Source organism: Chroicocephalus ridibundus, chromosome 4 (assembly GCF_963924245.1).
Source record: "Chroicocephalus ridibundus chromosome 4, bChrRid1.1, whole genome shotgun sequence".
Taxonomy (NCBI): Eukaryota; Metazoa; Chordata; class Aves; order Charadriiformes; family Laridae; genus Chroicocephalus; species Chroicocephalus ridibundus.
In genome coordinates, this window is record NC_086287.1 from 42,974,968 (window position 1) to 42,991,261 (window position 16,294).

The 16,294-nt window shown below is 39.6% G+C and overlaps 1 protein-coding gene across 9 annotated transcripts in view; it reads right to left on the bottom strand.

Moving 5' to 3' along the window:
- The window catches only part of DPF3 (double PHD fingers 3), a 170,865-nt gene that overhangs the window by 23,873 nt on the left and 130,698 nt on the right, over positions 1–16,294 (bottom strand). For 4 of the 9 annotated variants that reach the window (XM_063331472.1, XM_063331476.1, XM_063331474.1 and 1 more), the window contains one exon: positions 12,504–12,632. In XM_063331472.1, coding sequence (XP_063187542.1) covers positions 12,504–12,632 — 129 coding nt within the window. Of the gene's footprint in view, positions 1–199; positions 230–261; positions 2,533–8,321; positions 9,685–12,503; positions 12,633–16,294 lie in introns of those variants that run through there. The other 5 variants (XR_010070658.1, XR_010070657.1, XR_010070656.1 and 2 more) reach the window with 4 other exon arrangements.

The window sequence follows — 16,294 nt, forward strand, 5'->3', positions numbered from 1 at the left end:
CTAAAATCTATATGAAAAGCTCTCGTATCGTTTACACTCCACCTTTGAATCTAAATTAACTTAATGCAACTCTATTCGTCTCATGGAGAAGGTTATTAAAATACAAACACATTTAGGAAGATCCTCTATTATCATCAAATGATAGGAAACACTCTTAAAATGAGTCCTACACAAAAGCAGTATTTTATTTCCTGCCTACCTTCACTATAGCAAGCAACAGGACCAGTTTCTGTAGTCCAATGAATGGAGAAGAGAAAGTAAAAGAGAAAAAGGAAGAGAATTCTTGGTTAACGTCATGCTTCATTTAGAAATACAAAAAAAAATCCAGGGACAAAAGTCATAATTTACAAAATGGAAAAGGGAAACAAAATCAATAGAGGAGGAAGTTTTATTTTAAGCTTCAAAGAGAGTATTATAAACCATGGAGAGCTTAGAAAAGTATATGTACAAGTAGTATGTTATTCAACAATGTCTCCTTAAAAGAAGATTATTTGCACTAAAAAAGACCTTGTGGAATTGGTTTCATAAAGTAATATTTACAGAGGAATATACAGTAGGGACGTTGGAAGCAGAACTTTTATTTGGAAGGAATATTACATAAACTGAACACAGACCCTACAGTTTGCAAATCTTCATTACAGTTGTGCGTCTTGTTATATTTTGATGAAATAAAATTTAATTTCTTTTTTTCTCTACAGGCAGTTCACCACTGCAAGTTTAGAAACTAACAAAATGAACAAAACAAAACCATCCTGCTAATGAGTCCGATTAGGACATAAATGTTGTCATTAAACTTAGTGGGAGCAGGACTCAGGTCTACCAGACATCTTACATAGTTATTTTTGGCCCTATGGGTTAAACTGGGAAGGAGAAGGAGAAGGGGAAGGTGGAAGAGGACAAAATCTGCTGCTACTGACACACGAAAAACTCTCCATGAGGTGAGTTTGAGTTTTAGGTGTGCAAGAAACACAATGCAGGATCAGGCTCTCTGGCAGCTTCACCTAGTCAGGATGCATTTTTTGTAGACATAGCTTTTTTTCACTCCGAAAGCCAACAAAAGCCACAGTAACAAAACCACTTTTTCTACCTATACCCTGGGTCTATACAAATAGGTACATCTGGCACCCCAGTTACAGAGGAGAAGCTAATCTTAGAGCCAAGTCCAATACCCTTCTCCTAGGACACAAGGCTATCCTGCATCACACATGACAGTGAACAGTCCCGCGCTATCCACTGTGAGCAGATTTGGCAGCTGACAAAATCCTCCATTGCTTGTACGGAGCAGAACACCTTATTTCACTGAGATGACGACTAACAACTTAGAATTCAGGATGTGAACGTCCCTCACTGCTGCCTCACAGGACAATTTAGGATTGTAGCTGCGGGAACTCGCATTCTTCTCCTGCTGAGTAACCCCTGTTGCTTACTGCTGACATGCGGGTGCACCTGTACACTTGTCAAAGTCCACTACCACTTAAGAAAGGGCTGAAGTACACAAGGTTCCTACACACGGCATCATCCTTGACTCCAACAGGAAGCTCCGTGCCAAGAGCACTTGAACATTTAGATACTTCTCTTACAGCCAACTCACAATCAGCTGTGGAATTACCAAAGCAAAAAATAATACTAAAATTAACAGAATTGTTTTCCCTTTTTTAAACCCCTCTTTAAGAAGCAGAAGTATTTCACAGAGTTGCTCAAGAGCAAACCCCTTTTACTGTGCAGAAAAGACACAATCCTACTGGGAGAAGACAGTCCTTTGAATTGGACACAGAATCTGGTAACAAAAAAATCCAGCCACTGAGCTTGGTCTTTGCTATTTCAACAGTTTTTGTTCAGATTTGTGCCTAGCACAGTACAGTAAAGTAAGCTTTAAGCATCTAACAGGTTAATATTATTAAGGAGAAAGTAAACCAGAACAATCTTCACTTACCACATCCAATTTGCAAAAAACAAAGAACCCAGCACATGTATGAATGGCTTCTTTAAAGTAAGAGAGAGAGCAGAGTTGATCTTTATTTTCATTATTTAAAAAAAGTTTTTTCCTTAAAGTAAATATTCAGTCTTTATTTTACATTAAGTGCTTTTTAAAATTTCATGTCTTCACAAAATTGTATTTAAAATTTGAAGTAAAATGTATTTCAAACAAAAATACTGTGCAACTTCAGCACTTCTTTTCTCTCTTAAATATCGAAATAAATAAAATAGTTAAGTCTTTTTTCAGTTTGTTTTTCAGTCAGTTCTACTGTAGATCAATTCCAGTTTGACCTGGGTTTACACACACACGTAAAAGAAAGTGAAATCAAGATTTTAAAAAACTTCTTTGTATTGCACCAGCTTAGGGCATCCCCAGAACTTCTCTCAACAGTTGGCGGCCGACTTCCCACAGTCCAGGCTCCTGTGCCAGATGAAACACGGGTACGGAAGGGTCAGGGCAAGGAGAGGAGAAGTATCAAAGCATCCTGGCTTCTCTTGGCCTTCTTCTGAAATGTCTTGCTTGAAGGATGCTGGAGTCCAAGAGGGCAGGGCTGACTGCAGAGGGAAAGGCAATACAAAGTAAAACTAAACAAACTCAAACAGACAACAAAAGCAAGCACTCAGAAAAAAAAAAAAAAAACAACATGAAACAGAAGCAGCATAAACCAACCTTCCAACACTGTTTGCATTCTAATTCTTTGAAAATATAGCTCAACAGTCTCAGTTTCAACTGATCGTGGGAGCCATGAGTAAATGCAAAGGAAACAAATAGGATATGAAGGAGCATATCCAAAAGAAAGGCACTGAACGCTGTCAAACTTCCTTACTGTGAACATCATTAAATAATCTTCATCATTCAGCTTAGATAGCTGTCTCTTCACTAGAGGTTAAGACCTTTGCTTATGAAATCCTGCTCTGATTACATTGCTATATTACTAATTATTTGCGCAGACCCACAAGTGTATGCAGTGCTGCACAAGACATTTTTAGAAGCCTGAACGATACATGTAGGATGGCAGCAATATACCTTCTGGAAATAAGTGAAAGACTGCATTTTGCATTGTCTTTAATCCATGAACAGACTAAGTTGCATACTGCTAAGCTCCTGAGCAGTATTAGATAGCCAATAAAACAATCTCTCTATTTCCACAAAATGCAAGTGCCTCCCCCCATGTCTTCCCCACACCTCTCATATCAGTTCTGGATGACACGAAGGTCCAAAATCTTAGGAGATGCCAGTAACCAAAAGGATAACTCAAAGACATGAACTGGCAGCATCCCCTTAACAGGGGTATCAGAACTTGAAATCGCAAGAGCTGGGGTTTTTTTCCTAAATGTTATTACTACTTGTCTTCTCTGAAATTGGCAACTTAACAGTTATGGAGATACAGAGAGGGACATGAAAATAGTTCCGACCCAATCTCAGTATTCTATGGTATTTATACAGGTTGGGTTTTTTCAGCCCTGGTAGATATCTGGCAAAGAGAACAAAGGTTGGTAGGGTTTATTGTAATGCCTCGGTCAGCAAAAATTCAGTCTGGCTACATTCCTGCACTGTGAGGGTTTGTCAAAACAACCCCATGCCAGCATGAACACATGCATGTGCCTCATGCTTTACATATACTCATAGCTACAAATTTTATATAAATAAGAAAAAAATCACAGAGAATAAGAAATGGGTGTTTACTGGAAACATCTACATATGTTGCAGCACAAAACACATTGGGCAGATTTTGCAGTTTTTATAATAAGATGACTCCCAGTGGGGTCAATACAATGTTTGCTTGAGGAATTGATTCAGTAAAACTGCTTGCCGTGGGGAAGAGGCAAATTGCATGAGAAGCCAGGGTTTGAAAGCTCCATAGTTTGATGGTATTTGAATTATAATTTTAGGGCCCATATCAAAATATCATTGCGAGAATTAACCAAAGAAAGGCCAAGGCAGGAGAGAACGCAGTTGTTACTCGGCACAGTCCGGACTCAGCGACTCTCTGGGTGCAGTTCTCATTTGCTCCATGCATCAGCAGGCAGCAAACTGAGTCTCTGTCTTCAATCAAGAGCCTAAGCTGAGGTCTGTAAAATGGCAAACTAGAACTCAAAATGAATAACTAATGTAAAAGCTCAAAGGCAAAACAATGCGGGGAGGGGATTCTAATAACACATTCTGCTGAAACAAATGGCCATCTCGGAGCTTGTCTACACCATACTAGCAAGCGTATTAACAGTGAGGTTTCATTCAATAAAAGCAATAGCTAATAAAGCCCAGTGCTAATCCTGCTGAAGCCAGTGGCAAAGTTCTCTCTGGACCTTGTTTCAGCAGCCTAGGCTCATCATTTATGACCTTACCACATATGTACAATGTTATTCTAAGCACCATTACATATACAAGAAATAAATATCCAACCACAAAACTGGGGGTGCCTGGGTGGAGGGAAGAGATGCAAAGTGAAGCAAAACAGATTTCAGCTCCATCCCTGTTCTACCACATGCCTCACGATCTCCTTTTATTTTTTAACTGTTACTCTAGAATCCCTTATTTTCTTAAAATTTTCTCCATCTATACTATCATGCTTAAAATTTTAAACTGTTGTCATGCAAGATCTGAGATCTGTCCCTGCTAAAATGTCAATTAATTAAGTGCCACAAAAGGGAACATGCTAAGGATCAGTGCACATTCTACAGAGCCTTTCTTTTCCCTAATCAGCTGCTCAAGCAGCACGTCACTTCCTTATTTCTCCTGCTTCCATCTGTGAATCAGAGTTTGCAGAAGATGGCTTAGGAAATTATGTGTCTTTTCTAAGATCCTTTAGTATGGAGCAGTAGAAAGGTGCCCGAGGAGACAGCTCACATGATTAAACACAGAAAAGTCTGAATCTAGGGCCTGAAATGAAACGTCCCTTTCTTCACATTTCACATCGAAACAGTCTTATTTTGGTACATGGTTTGTGTGGGAGCACGTGTTTCAGGAGAATCTTTGGACAGCCTTGTGCTAACCTTCCTCTAATAAGAAGGACTTCTTTGGAGGAGGACTGGAAGAGCCAGGCTTGTGATTAGTTGAAGGATTGCACCTTCAAAGATCTTATGAAGCTCAGAACAGCAGGTCTCATTGAACTGCTGAAATCACTGGGGAATACAGAGCATCACATTCCTTTCTGATTTCAAAGATGACTGTATTTTTTAGGTACAACCCAGAATCCACACTGAACACTCTCTTTATACCTTCCTAGTTTGGTTTTGTACTTATGTGTCTTTGAAGATACAATTGGCAGTATGCGGTTCCCTCATTTCTGACCTGGCTATGCTAACGTCCGGCTTCTCTCTTCTTTTTTTTTCTTCGTTGCACTTGGGATATCTCCTCATATATATTTTCTGCCCCATTATCATTGTCATCTTCCTCTCATCCATCTGAGAGAGTATCATGTAGCAGCCCCTTTGCTTTACCTTCATCTCTGACTTACGAGCTACCAACCTTATTTCCCTGTTCCCAGCCTTCACTCCAGCAGTACCTGCCCTGAGAATATTTCATTTCCATATCAACACTCCATTCAATATTCACCATTAACACTACTTTACAACCTAGCTTAAACAAGTACTCTTTTACTTCCATCTGTACATCTTCATTTCCTCCCTATGATTGATGCCTTCCTATGGTTAGCACCACACTGCCCAGCCTGCTGGAATAAACTCATGCTGGTTACCTCAGTTTAATAAAAATTCTTGAGGAATCCAAGGACTACTCTGCTCTCCATAACAATGAATTTCTTTTACCTTCCTTCCTCTCTCAAGACTAGATTGAACCAGTGACCGCCCATTTACACATTAATGATATAAATAACAGTGATGGGTATTTTTCTATGCTAACTGTAATAAATGTCAGCTGGCAATTTTTATGCACTCTCTGAGCTGTTGTGGCTTCTTTCTGAGGGTACTGAGCTACCCGGTTGTCACAAAGATGGGTGGTTATGTTGCGAAAGGATTAAGACTGTATGCATTGTTATAGTAACTGCGTTTGTGAAACTAAATCAAGACTTAATGAATTATGGGCATCTGATCATTGTTTGTATTCCAGAAGAGCCCAGAGTGTGTTAGGCATGGTTCACAAAAAACAATGGTAAGGACTCCACTTGGAAAAAATTATATTTAGAGTATGCCTCTTCTGCAGTTGATGCAGTGAGTGGAGTTCTTCAGAAAAGATGTACCTGGGTAGGTTCCAGCTAGCCCAGGTGCTGCGAGGACTATAGCCAGCACAGCAGCATGGAGCCCAGGGTGGGCTGCAAGAGCATGCAAGAAGCTGGGTAAATACAGCACTCAGTAAAGGCTGAGCTCTGGGCTGCCATCCCCGTACCAGTGGCCGGGTGAAGCTGGCTGGTTCCAAGTGAGTAAAGCCTACACCTCTCAGGCAGTACAAGGTAGGCCAATGAAAACCCAACTCTCTTCATGTCCTTGATAATTCGGGTCTCCATTACTCCTGTGAGCCTTTCCCGATTAAAGCATACTCTGATTGTATTTTGGGGAACACTGGGTAAAATTAAAATTCTTTTCTTAACCTTCTGATCTGTGTGACATGACTGCTATATGGATACAAGAAGTAGGTGTAAGATGGATGCAAGAAATCCTGTTGCTTGTTTACTGTGGATTTGACACATTTCTAGGTACTTGCTCCCTTTCTGTTTTCCCTGTTGTTCACGTGGGCACATCATAGAGTAGCAAGAGAAAGAAAAAAAAAATTTTAAAGAAGCGTAGGATTGAAGGGCAAGAATAGCAGAATAAATCCATTTGAATTTCATTTTCTAAATTCTATAACATTTCAGATTTGCAGTATTTCTTCGCGAACTGGGAGCAACTCTACTTCTGGACCAGGTTCTGCTCTCAGTTACATTAGCATAAATTTAGTCAAAAACCACTGGACTTTTTACTGATATTACTCTTTGGTTACAGTAAGGTCAGTATGGAATAAGTGAGCCCACAGTGCCTCACCCAAGCGCTGGTTCCACCCATTCTTGGTTGGGAAGTGTCTTCCATTTTGACTTCTGTTGCTCTTTATTTTAATGTCTGCATTATCTATATGTGTGTATGTGTCTGTGTAGATACATTTCTGATGTATGTTTACCTATACATACACACACAGATAGATAGATAAAATGATGCAAATATGCAAACTAAGTCCTAACTCTTTCAGGAATTTTGAAAAAACAGATGCCTGTATGTTTGTGCCTCACCCCTGGAAACCATCTAAAGTTTGAGCTTTTAGTAAGTACGGAAGAGTGGCAAAATATTGTAAATTTACCTTGTGTTTCTTCAGAGAAAAAAGGACTGGTTGTGGAAGGAATGAATGTTTTTATCAGTTAAAGTACGCTTTTCATTGACATTGTTAAGTCAAAATATCATTGATTTGACACTTGATCGATTATGATACACCAGCAGGAGCAGAATAGCAACAGAAAAGGATTATCAATATGGGAAAAGCTTAAACAAGGCTTTATCTTGGCAGGTGTGCATGGCTCTGACATGTGCTGTCCTATGGTATAAACACACAGAGGCATTTTGTAATGTTTTGTGACACTACTCTGAAGGCATATTATTAATGTAATCTAGACATCAGTTAGCATGTATTCTGCCCATGCACTTAAAAGCAGAATCAGGCCACTGCTTCTTGCATGTCTAAAAGTGAACAATAAAAAAAATTAGAGAATGGATCCTTTCTCTTTTTTTTAAGGTTTATAGTGGGGGGGGAAAGTTGAAAGAGCTCTCTCAGGCAGTATTGCGCTACCGCAGCAAAAGTAACAGGAGAAATGTAATCCTTTCGGATAGACTTAATTCATACATTAGAATGCATATACTTTATATATATATATATATATATATATTTGAATGAGGTATATATATATCTCCAAAGTCTTCATTGTGAGGCTGAGATTTTTATTTCAGTATCAAAAACACACGCCTCCAGTTTAAGGATTAGACGCTACCCAGATAAATGTCTATTTTGCCTCTAATTTAAGAGAGGCCATGATTTCACCCTGTTTGGCATTATACACACCAGTAAAAATATATCCTTGGAACCTAATCTTGCCCACGCTTCAGGGAGATTTTTGCCTGCATTAGGACAGCAAAATGTAACCTACACACTGACTCCTTTTGAATCACTTCAGACTGTACGAGGCTGGATTCTGCTCCCACAGAACCTCCATCAGCTTCACCAGGGGCATGAACGTGGCGCGTACTCATAACACAATTTAATCCATGGGACTTACTCCTACAACAAAGCTCAGTCAAGGCTCTGTTGAAAATCCAGGGCACAGAGATTTCACAATTGAGTGAAAGACATTTCAGCTTGCACATACCTTTCAAATCCTGCTGCATGTTTCCTCCTTTCTGGGAAAGTCGCTGGGAAGGGAGTCACTCTCTTCTCCATTGCCCTTGGAACTTTAATGACTATTGCTTTGGTTTATGTCAAGAGAAGCTATTGAAAAGCAAACAAAGTGTCTCACAAGACACTACAGAGAGAAAAAAACTGGGCGACACAGGAAAAAATGCTGTGAATTAAAATTTAAAAATGGAAAGAAAAGTACAAGTGAGGTATTTTTCCATATCATTTCTTCCATGATTCTCTCCTCCATCTGTTTTGTCTTTGACGTCTACAACTTGCCATTCATATTCCATCCCTATGCTTGGAAATTGCTGTCCATGAAGTGAAAGGTGAAGGAAAAGAAAAAAAAGTAGAACGGAGTGAGGAAGACATGAAGGGGTGCAGGGAAGAAGAGATCTATTGAGTGTAAAGGTGTCCAAAGGAGGGATGGAAACGTGTTCCCCAAGGTCATGGTCTTCAGTGGTGCTGCTTGTATTTTCAAGCTGTTAAAGACAAGCGTAGCAGGTGTACAAGAAGAGCCAAACTCCACATGCTACAGTAAGTGCAAAATCTCAAAACGCAGAAGCCATCACATTAAGGGTTTCCTTGTCCTCCAATAGAGTCCGCCCACAGTGGTTCTCTAGAAACAGTTCTATTATCGAGTAGACATCCATTGCTTTTTGTTTTTTTGTATTTTTATTTAAAAAGTAGTTTTTCTAATAATATATAGAATATATAAATAATAATAATTAAAAAACCTATTTGCGTTTGCTTTCTGCTCTCCAACCCATCTGTATTTTTCATGGTTTGCCGATATATATATTAAAAGACAAGAAAATCAACTCTGCTCACTATTAAAAAAAATATTAAATCCACCTTTTACGTTTCCAGAGAGAAAGAGAAGGGGGGAGGTGGGAGGAAAACAAATTAAAATGAAAAAAACAACAGGAAAATCAAAACCTTCTGTCTCTTCGAAGTAGTTGTCAAAAGCTTTAAATGCTTGTGCTTTCAGTGTACACCCCACAGGAAAAACAACAAAAATAACAACAAAAAACCCCAAAAACCCAAGGACCTAAAATTAAAAAAAGAAAAAGGTAATAATAATCCTAGTAGTAAAAAGGACAGCAAATCACTCAGAGTTTGTGTGTCTTTTTAGTTATTTTAGCAGCCGCCCTTTTTGTCTGCAGAGGGAGAGCTGCCACCACAGCCACCTCCTCGGCTCGAGAGAGGCTCTTCTGCATCGTCCTCGTCAAAGCCATGAAAGGTCGAGGTGTCGCTTTCTGACGTGGAACCGAACAAGTCCTCCGTAGTGCGTGCTGGCGCTGCTTCGTCCCTCCTGCCTTCTCTTCCCAAATGAGCTGACATGTATGATGAATATATCAGCACATGGGTTAAGCAATAGGCATCATCATCATAATTTTTTTAATCATCATTATTATTAAACAATTCAGACTATTGAGCTCATAGGTGTGTGCTTGTATGTGCCCGCGCACCTCAACAACATAGCTCAGTAGAACTGCAGTAAGGAAAATAAAAAAGGATCAGTTTCTCTTCCAAAGAAAAAAAAAAATCTACAAACAACACAGGTGCCCATAGCTATGGCAGCGAAAGGGTTAATCGTATTTTCCTCTCTTCAAAAGACATTAAAATATTTTCTTGTGATTGCTTAGATCAATTTTAAAAGATTTTTGGACCGTATAAGTAATGAGACACCGTTAGCTCTAAGCACAATGACTATCCTTCAGACTGGCATCAACTGTCGCAAATTCACTGCTATAGAAATGTAATCTACCAGGTAGCTCATCAACCTCAGGACTATTTTTTATCCCTGTCCTTCACCTGATCCTAAAGAGCCTCCTCTGTAGTCAAAATGAAATACATTTTAAAGACTAAGTGAAAGTAACCTAAACAAATGCTTTTATTCCAATTCCATGGCATCTCCTTCAAAAATAAAAACCAAACCAAAACAAATATATACAGTTCAACAGCTACGAAGAGAAGTGACCTGTCTTGGGTAACACTGAAAAGTTCAAATGTGTGCGAGTCAATCCACCTTTCAATATGGAACAGGAAATTCTCCACACAGGACATCAATAGCAGCAACAACAACAACAACGAAAACAAGACTGAATGACTGAGGTTTATTTTCTCCCTCAATCAAACATGTTATGTGATTAATAGTATAGCCTCCAAATTCCCTCTTCAGGAAAGGCAGAGAAAAAGATGTCTCTTGTGCCCCAGTAATATGAAGGTGTGAGATTTTAGGGAACGGCTATTTTATTATTCAGAAACAGTAGCATGATATTAAGCAACCAACTGTTTGGTCCCTGCTGCAGCTGCAGGAATCAGCCATATAACAAGTACACTGCATTGCTTGAGAAATGAAGAATTAAATCCTGTTCATGAAAAGAAAATTGATATAACAAAATAATTGGCAGATGAACCACCTTGTAAACATGTGATTTTACTGACTTTGTGAAGGGAAGAAACAATACACTTTCCATGACCTCTCTTTCAGTATAATGAAAATGTTCTCCATTATCAAGAAAGAGAAAGATGGCAGCCATTGAAGAGTTTTCATTGTTTAAGTTTACAGATTAGTGTGTGGTTGTACCTTAATCACTTTCATCACACATCAGTCACAGCATTGCAGACCTCTATGAATGACCCAGGTGGGTCAGAATTTGTGAAAAGATAGCATTTAATGGAACTGATTTTGCACAATTCAGGTTACATGCAAATCTACTTGTTCTATCACACTAAGGAATCAAGGGAATTAATGTATTTGTGTTACATTCTGATATAATCACCACAGCAATGTTTAAATAGCAAAAAATATGGATCCATCTCACTGTGCTGTATCAGGACAATACTGAAAAGAGTTATATTGAACTACAACAATCAAGGGAAAGGGCAATGATCTTCCAAGATGGCACCTCAGACCGCATGAGCTTCCCCCTTCAGTTATTAAGATGCAAACCGTATACACTAAAAGGTCCATGTCCCTGACTGCACAGCATTCGTAAGGACACCCCTGGAGAAAACCGAAGGGGTTGCCATTGGTCCTCTGGTGACGAGTCAGTATCACTTCAGAATGTCTTCAAAGGTCACAAAAACTGCAGAAGGCAATTTGTCAGTGAGAGTCTAGTCCTGCTCCCACTGAATGTGGCAAGAGGCTTACAATGAATTTCAGCGGGAGCATAAAAAGGCCATTCCCTTGGCACAAGAACACTCCACATCACATTTCAGCCACCATGCAACAGACACCTTTCAGTGACTACGGTACAGAAGCAGCAGCAGCAATACTGAATTTCAAGGTCTCTCTGGTTTTCAGATTTCCATTTGATGGTCTTATCACCACTAATATCACCACTGTCCAGAAATATTGCAACTGGAAACTTGGACCGAAGCTGGAATATGCCATTGTTAAAGGTCTCCCATTCCCTCTACCACCACCACCACATCCCATGCGAGCTATAAATAACTGCTCAGCTGGGATAAAATTTCCCAAAAAAAGAGAAAGAATGAAAGAAAAACCAGAAAGAAAGGAAGAAAACAACAGTCCAGAAATAAAGACAACTCAGAATGGGAAAGACACAATTGCCTACATTTAAAAAGAGAGAAGGGAAGAAAATGGAGAAATAAAAACCTCTTTAAACAAAATTAATGATAGTCATCTTGTAAGAGGATAATTCTTGACAGCTACCCCCCATCCTTACCCTGTAATTTCCTCCCTCTTTCTTTTTTGGATGAAGAAATGCATGAAATGTGTAATCAATGGAAACGCTTGTCATGCAACTTTCATAAATCTTGTAAGTAATTTATAGTTGTAATTGCAGCATTTGAAGACAGAGCCCATTCTTTAACATTGCCATAGGATTTTCTCCTTCCATTTGAAGAGCAACTTCTACAGGTACCAATGTTCACAGAAGCCAATAAATACATTAAAACTTTATTATTTCATATGGCCCCATTAGCTTAAAAATGTGAATCCAGCAATGGGGTTTATGACAGAAAATTCCCCAGTCATCCTTTCCCACAAACACAGACAAGAGGTAAGACCTCGTGTTCTATCCTGTCCCAAATGCACTACCTTTTTTCAAAATCTTCAGAAGGAGTAAAACAGAAACCACATGAATGCCTTTGTACAAGAAAGTTGCAAGAAGGAGTCACCTACCAGAGCGCCCACAGTCTGAGCATGATACAAGTTCCTCAGGCCGGCCACTTTTTTTGTTCATATTGGAGCCTCCGAGGCAGAAGTCACAGTAGTTATTGGGAATGATGACCCCGTCTGGTCCTTTCTGGGCTGCAGTCAGGTTAGAAATTAGATTAACTTAAAGAGCATTCAGTTTGGACATATACCCCTTCTCCTTGATATGATGTTAGCTCGGTGAGTTTGCAGGCTACAGGCTTCCCAAAATATTATCAATTATAACAAAAAGTGAACCGTATCAGTCACGTCCATTTTAAGTATGCCCTGTAGTGTATCTATTTTGCCTAAAATGCATTTTAACACTTCCTTTATAATGCCAGCTGGGCTGGTGCCTCCCAAGGACCTGCTGCCAGAGATCCCTGTACAGTTCAGGGACACAAGGGCATAGAAACAATCCCTAATACAGAATCAGACCAATGCTGTCAGTGAGCCAAGCCTGGTTTTTCAGACAGCAGTCATAACCATAAACCCGCAAAATAGAAATACAGAAAGGAAAAATACATTCCCCAAAACTCAAAAACCAACAGCAAGGAGATACGGGGATAGGTACCCTAACTGGTTTTATTTCAAGTAGCTTTTTGGGGGATTACAGCTTGAAGTGGCAGGGTGTCCTTAGTCAAGAAGTTGGTTCAAACGCCCATGAATATTCACAGGCAAAGCCACTTGCGGGTGATTCAGCCAAGGGCTAAGCTACCTGCAGCAGAGCGCATGTCCCCTGGGAGGAGTGGGGAGGGCAGCAGGTCCAGCACCACCCCAGCAGCCAGCCCAGGGCAGATGTCCCAGCAGGCAGAGTTAACAACTCTTTCAGCCAGGAAAAAAGGAGGGAAATTACATTCTAATTTTCCATCTAGGAATAGTTGGAAAGGAGCAGACATACACGGGGTCTTAAGTAGAGGAGACAGTTTCCTGAGAAAGGAGAGAAGGGCAGAGGTCTTTGCATTCCTATTAGTTGAGCAGAACAGCAGCGTGCTTTTTTGCTCACTCACAACTGCCATTTTCCTTCTCCCCAGAGAGGGAAAACATCTTGTTCCTGTACACTCTAACTAGGAACTGGGGAAAGGAGAGGGGAGTAGGGGGAATGGTTGGTCTTTGTCTTTGTTTGTCCTTTTTGGCTTAAAAATTCCAGTGGTATACCTGGCCTAAGCCTACCCCATGAAGATTTCTACAAACTAGAAAATTAAGACCTTTAAACTGTACCATCTATATTTAATTATGGTTTTAATGCATATTTTGTAACTTGCATATTTTTAACAGATGTTTTGACAGCCTTTATTAATGGTCTTTTTGTCCACATCCAAGTTTTCCCCAAAGAACAATGACATTCTAAAGGGCTTCTGGTAGCAGTCCAAGACATACACTTAAAATTAAAATTTCCTTGGAGTTCAATCTGCTTTTCTGGTTTGGGTGCATCTAGTTATCCATTTACTTCCAGGTGTTGATTAGCTGAGCTTTTTGAAGACTGGTAACTGAAAGATTACAGGTAAGGTGAAATTAAGAAAAAAATTAAACCCCATAAGGCTGCAAATACATCAATACCTTCCTGCATGGTCGCAGAGTCCCTGACAGTATTTACAAAACATGGGCTTTGCTCTGAAATGGTCTTGGTTAGCAGATCCCCAGTTCTCCCAATACCAGAGAGAAGCTCCCAGTCTAAGGTTAGCATTTTGCCTGTTTACAGAGAGGCATTTAATACGTGCATGCAAGATAAGCAAAAAAAGAACAGGAACCAGGTGGAAGCCTAACTCACTGGCTCATTTTAAGAGCGGTAACAAAATGATCATAAAGTTGCTACTCGTACATATTTTGTGTTTAAAAAGCAGATCTCCCTAGCATTTATTTTTCCCACTACAGCCCCATTCTGAAAAAGTTAAGTAATTACTTCTTTATATTGTGCTGCATCTACAGACAGGCCATGTGCAATGCAAAGTCAGCAAGCTCAGCATTCAGTCATTTTGGTTTTTTGTTCCTTGTTACGTCACTTCACCTTTCATCCAAGATTCTTAAAGTGCCTTACAGATACTAAGATTCTAATATTAACCTTCAGTGAGGTCAAAAGCCTCTTTTGCCATTAACTCTAACCAAAGTGTTGCTGGGCCCTAATTAAGTCTCATGGTGAGGAGGTGGCATTGCCCATCACGGCTAAAAGACTTGGAGGTAGAGTGATGAACTGGCTTACTCACAAACACACAACAATTCTGTGGTGAGGCCACAAATAAAAACAAGCATTCGAGGTGCCTGCCAGCAGACTTAGGAAAGAGCTCCACATCTACCACTGCTCTGAATGGTACAATTGATTTAATACTCCACATGAAGTGACTTAAAGTTTTTCAGTGCATCTTTTGACTCTAAGATCCACTGACTGCGGATCTGGAAATGGGACAGGAGACCTTGTGAAAATACATATACTGATCAATTTTTCTGCGGTGTGTGGGACAGGTGGAAGGTATTTGCTGACCGCGATGAAGCTGAAGGGATTCTCCTAGACTACTGGCAAGGAAATAAGCATGGGTTCTGATCACCTCCTTTTTCTTTTCTTTTATTCTTTTTATCTTCCAATTTAATTTGAGTGCCTATGTGCTCATCTATTGCTCGTCACTCATAAATACGGACCTGGCTCAGTTGAGTGTGATAGAGATATCAGGCCTGAAATGTCACACGCAGATGAGAAGTTCCTAAAGTTACATCAATGATGTCTTAAATGATGTATCTCTAGAGCCAAATAAGTCAGGCAGTGTTATTCTCTTCAAGTTTTTTTTGTTCTAGCAGGTGCAAAAACTAGAATCAAACCTGACTCAAGCTTATTTTCTTGATCGGTACTGTACAGTGAATTAAGCCCCAGGCTAAATCACAGAAGGTTTGAGAATAAAGAGATTTCCAGATGATAGTAAGCAGAGTTCTGATTTTCAAAGGATTTTTTTTGGTGTATGTCCTTGGAGTTTTTAGTTCTATTTTACTGTTGTTCACGAATGATGAGAGAATTAAGAAACAAAGCAAATATAGCAAGATATAATGTCCAATATTCATGAGAAGGGTATTGTGCACCAAAAGACTAACCCTAATCCCACCCCTTAATCAATAAAAGTACTTACAGAAGAAAGTATGGGAATGAATTCACAAGTGAAAGCTATCACTAGGGACTAACGTGTTGCTGCTTTTCATCTGAGACATAGTAATTAACTAGGCCTCCCCCTTTTTTTTTAATCATAAAGTAGAAGGTCCTAGCTTAAGCCAGATGATAGCTCAGCTAATGAGAAGTAACTCACTAGCAGTGAGCTCAATCATTTGGATTGAGTGACTACAACCAAGGATTTTGTCTAAAATATGTTCACCCCAAATCAGAAACTGTTTTAAAGCAAAGCCTTGAAACCACCCATGGTCTTGTCCTAACTCACTCAAAACTCCTCTGATTTTCTTTTACATTACAAACTGTAACAACAGATCAAAAGCTCTGAGGAGCTTTGAGGAATACTGCCTGAGCTAAGGTGTGCTCATAGGCGGTGTATTTAAACCAGTGCCTCTTGCCATTTCAACTCAGTGTCGCTTTCTAGTTTCATCAAAGGCCCTGCCTTCATACGCATCTGCCCCCAAATAATTAGGGTATACAATTTTTTAAAATACTTGTAAAAATGGATTAAGGAGGGACACAGAAAGATCTGCACAGATCAAATGATAGTTTCTCTGTACCTGAAAGCTGATTCATGTGAAGAATCTGAGACTGAGAATGAAGTCAATATTTCCAAATAACTTTGCTATGT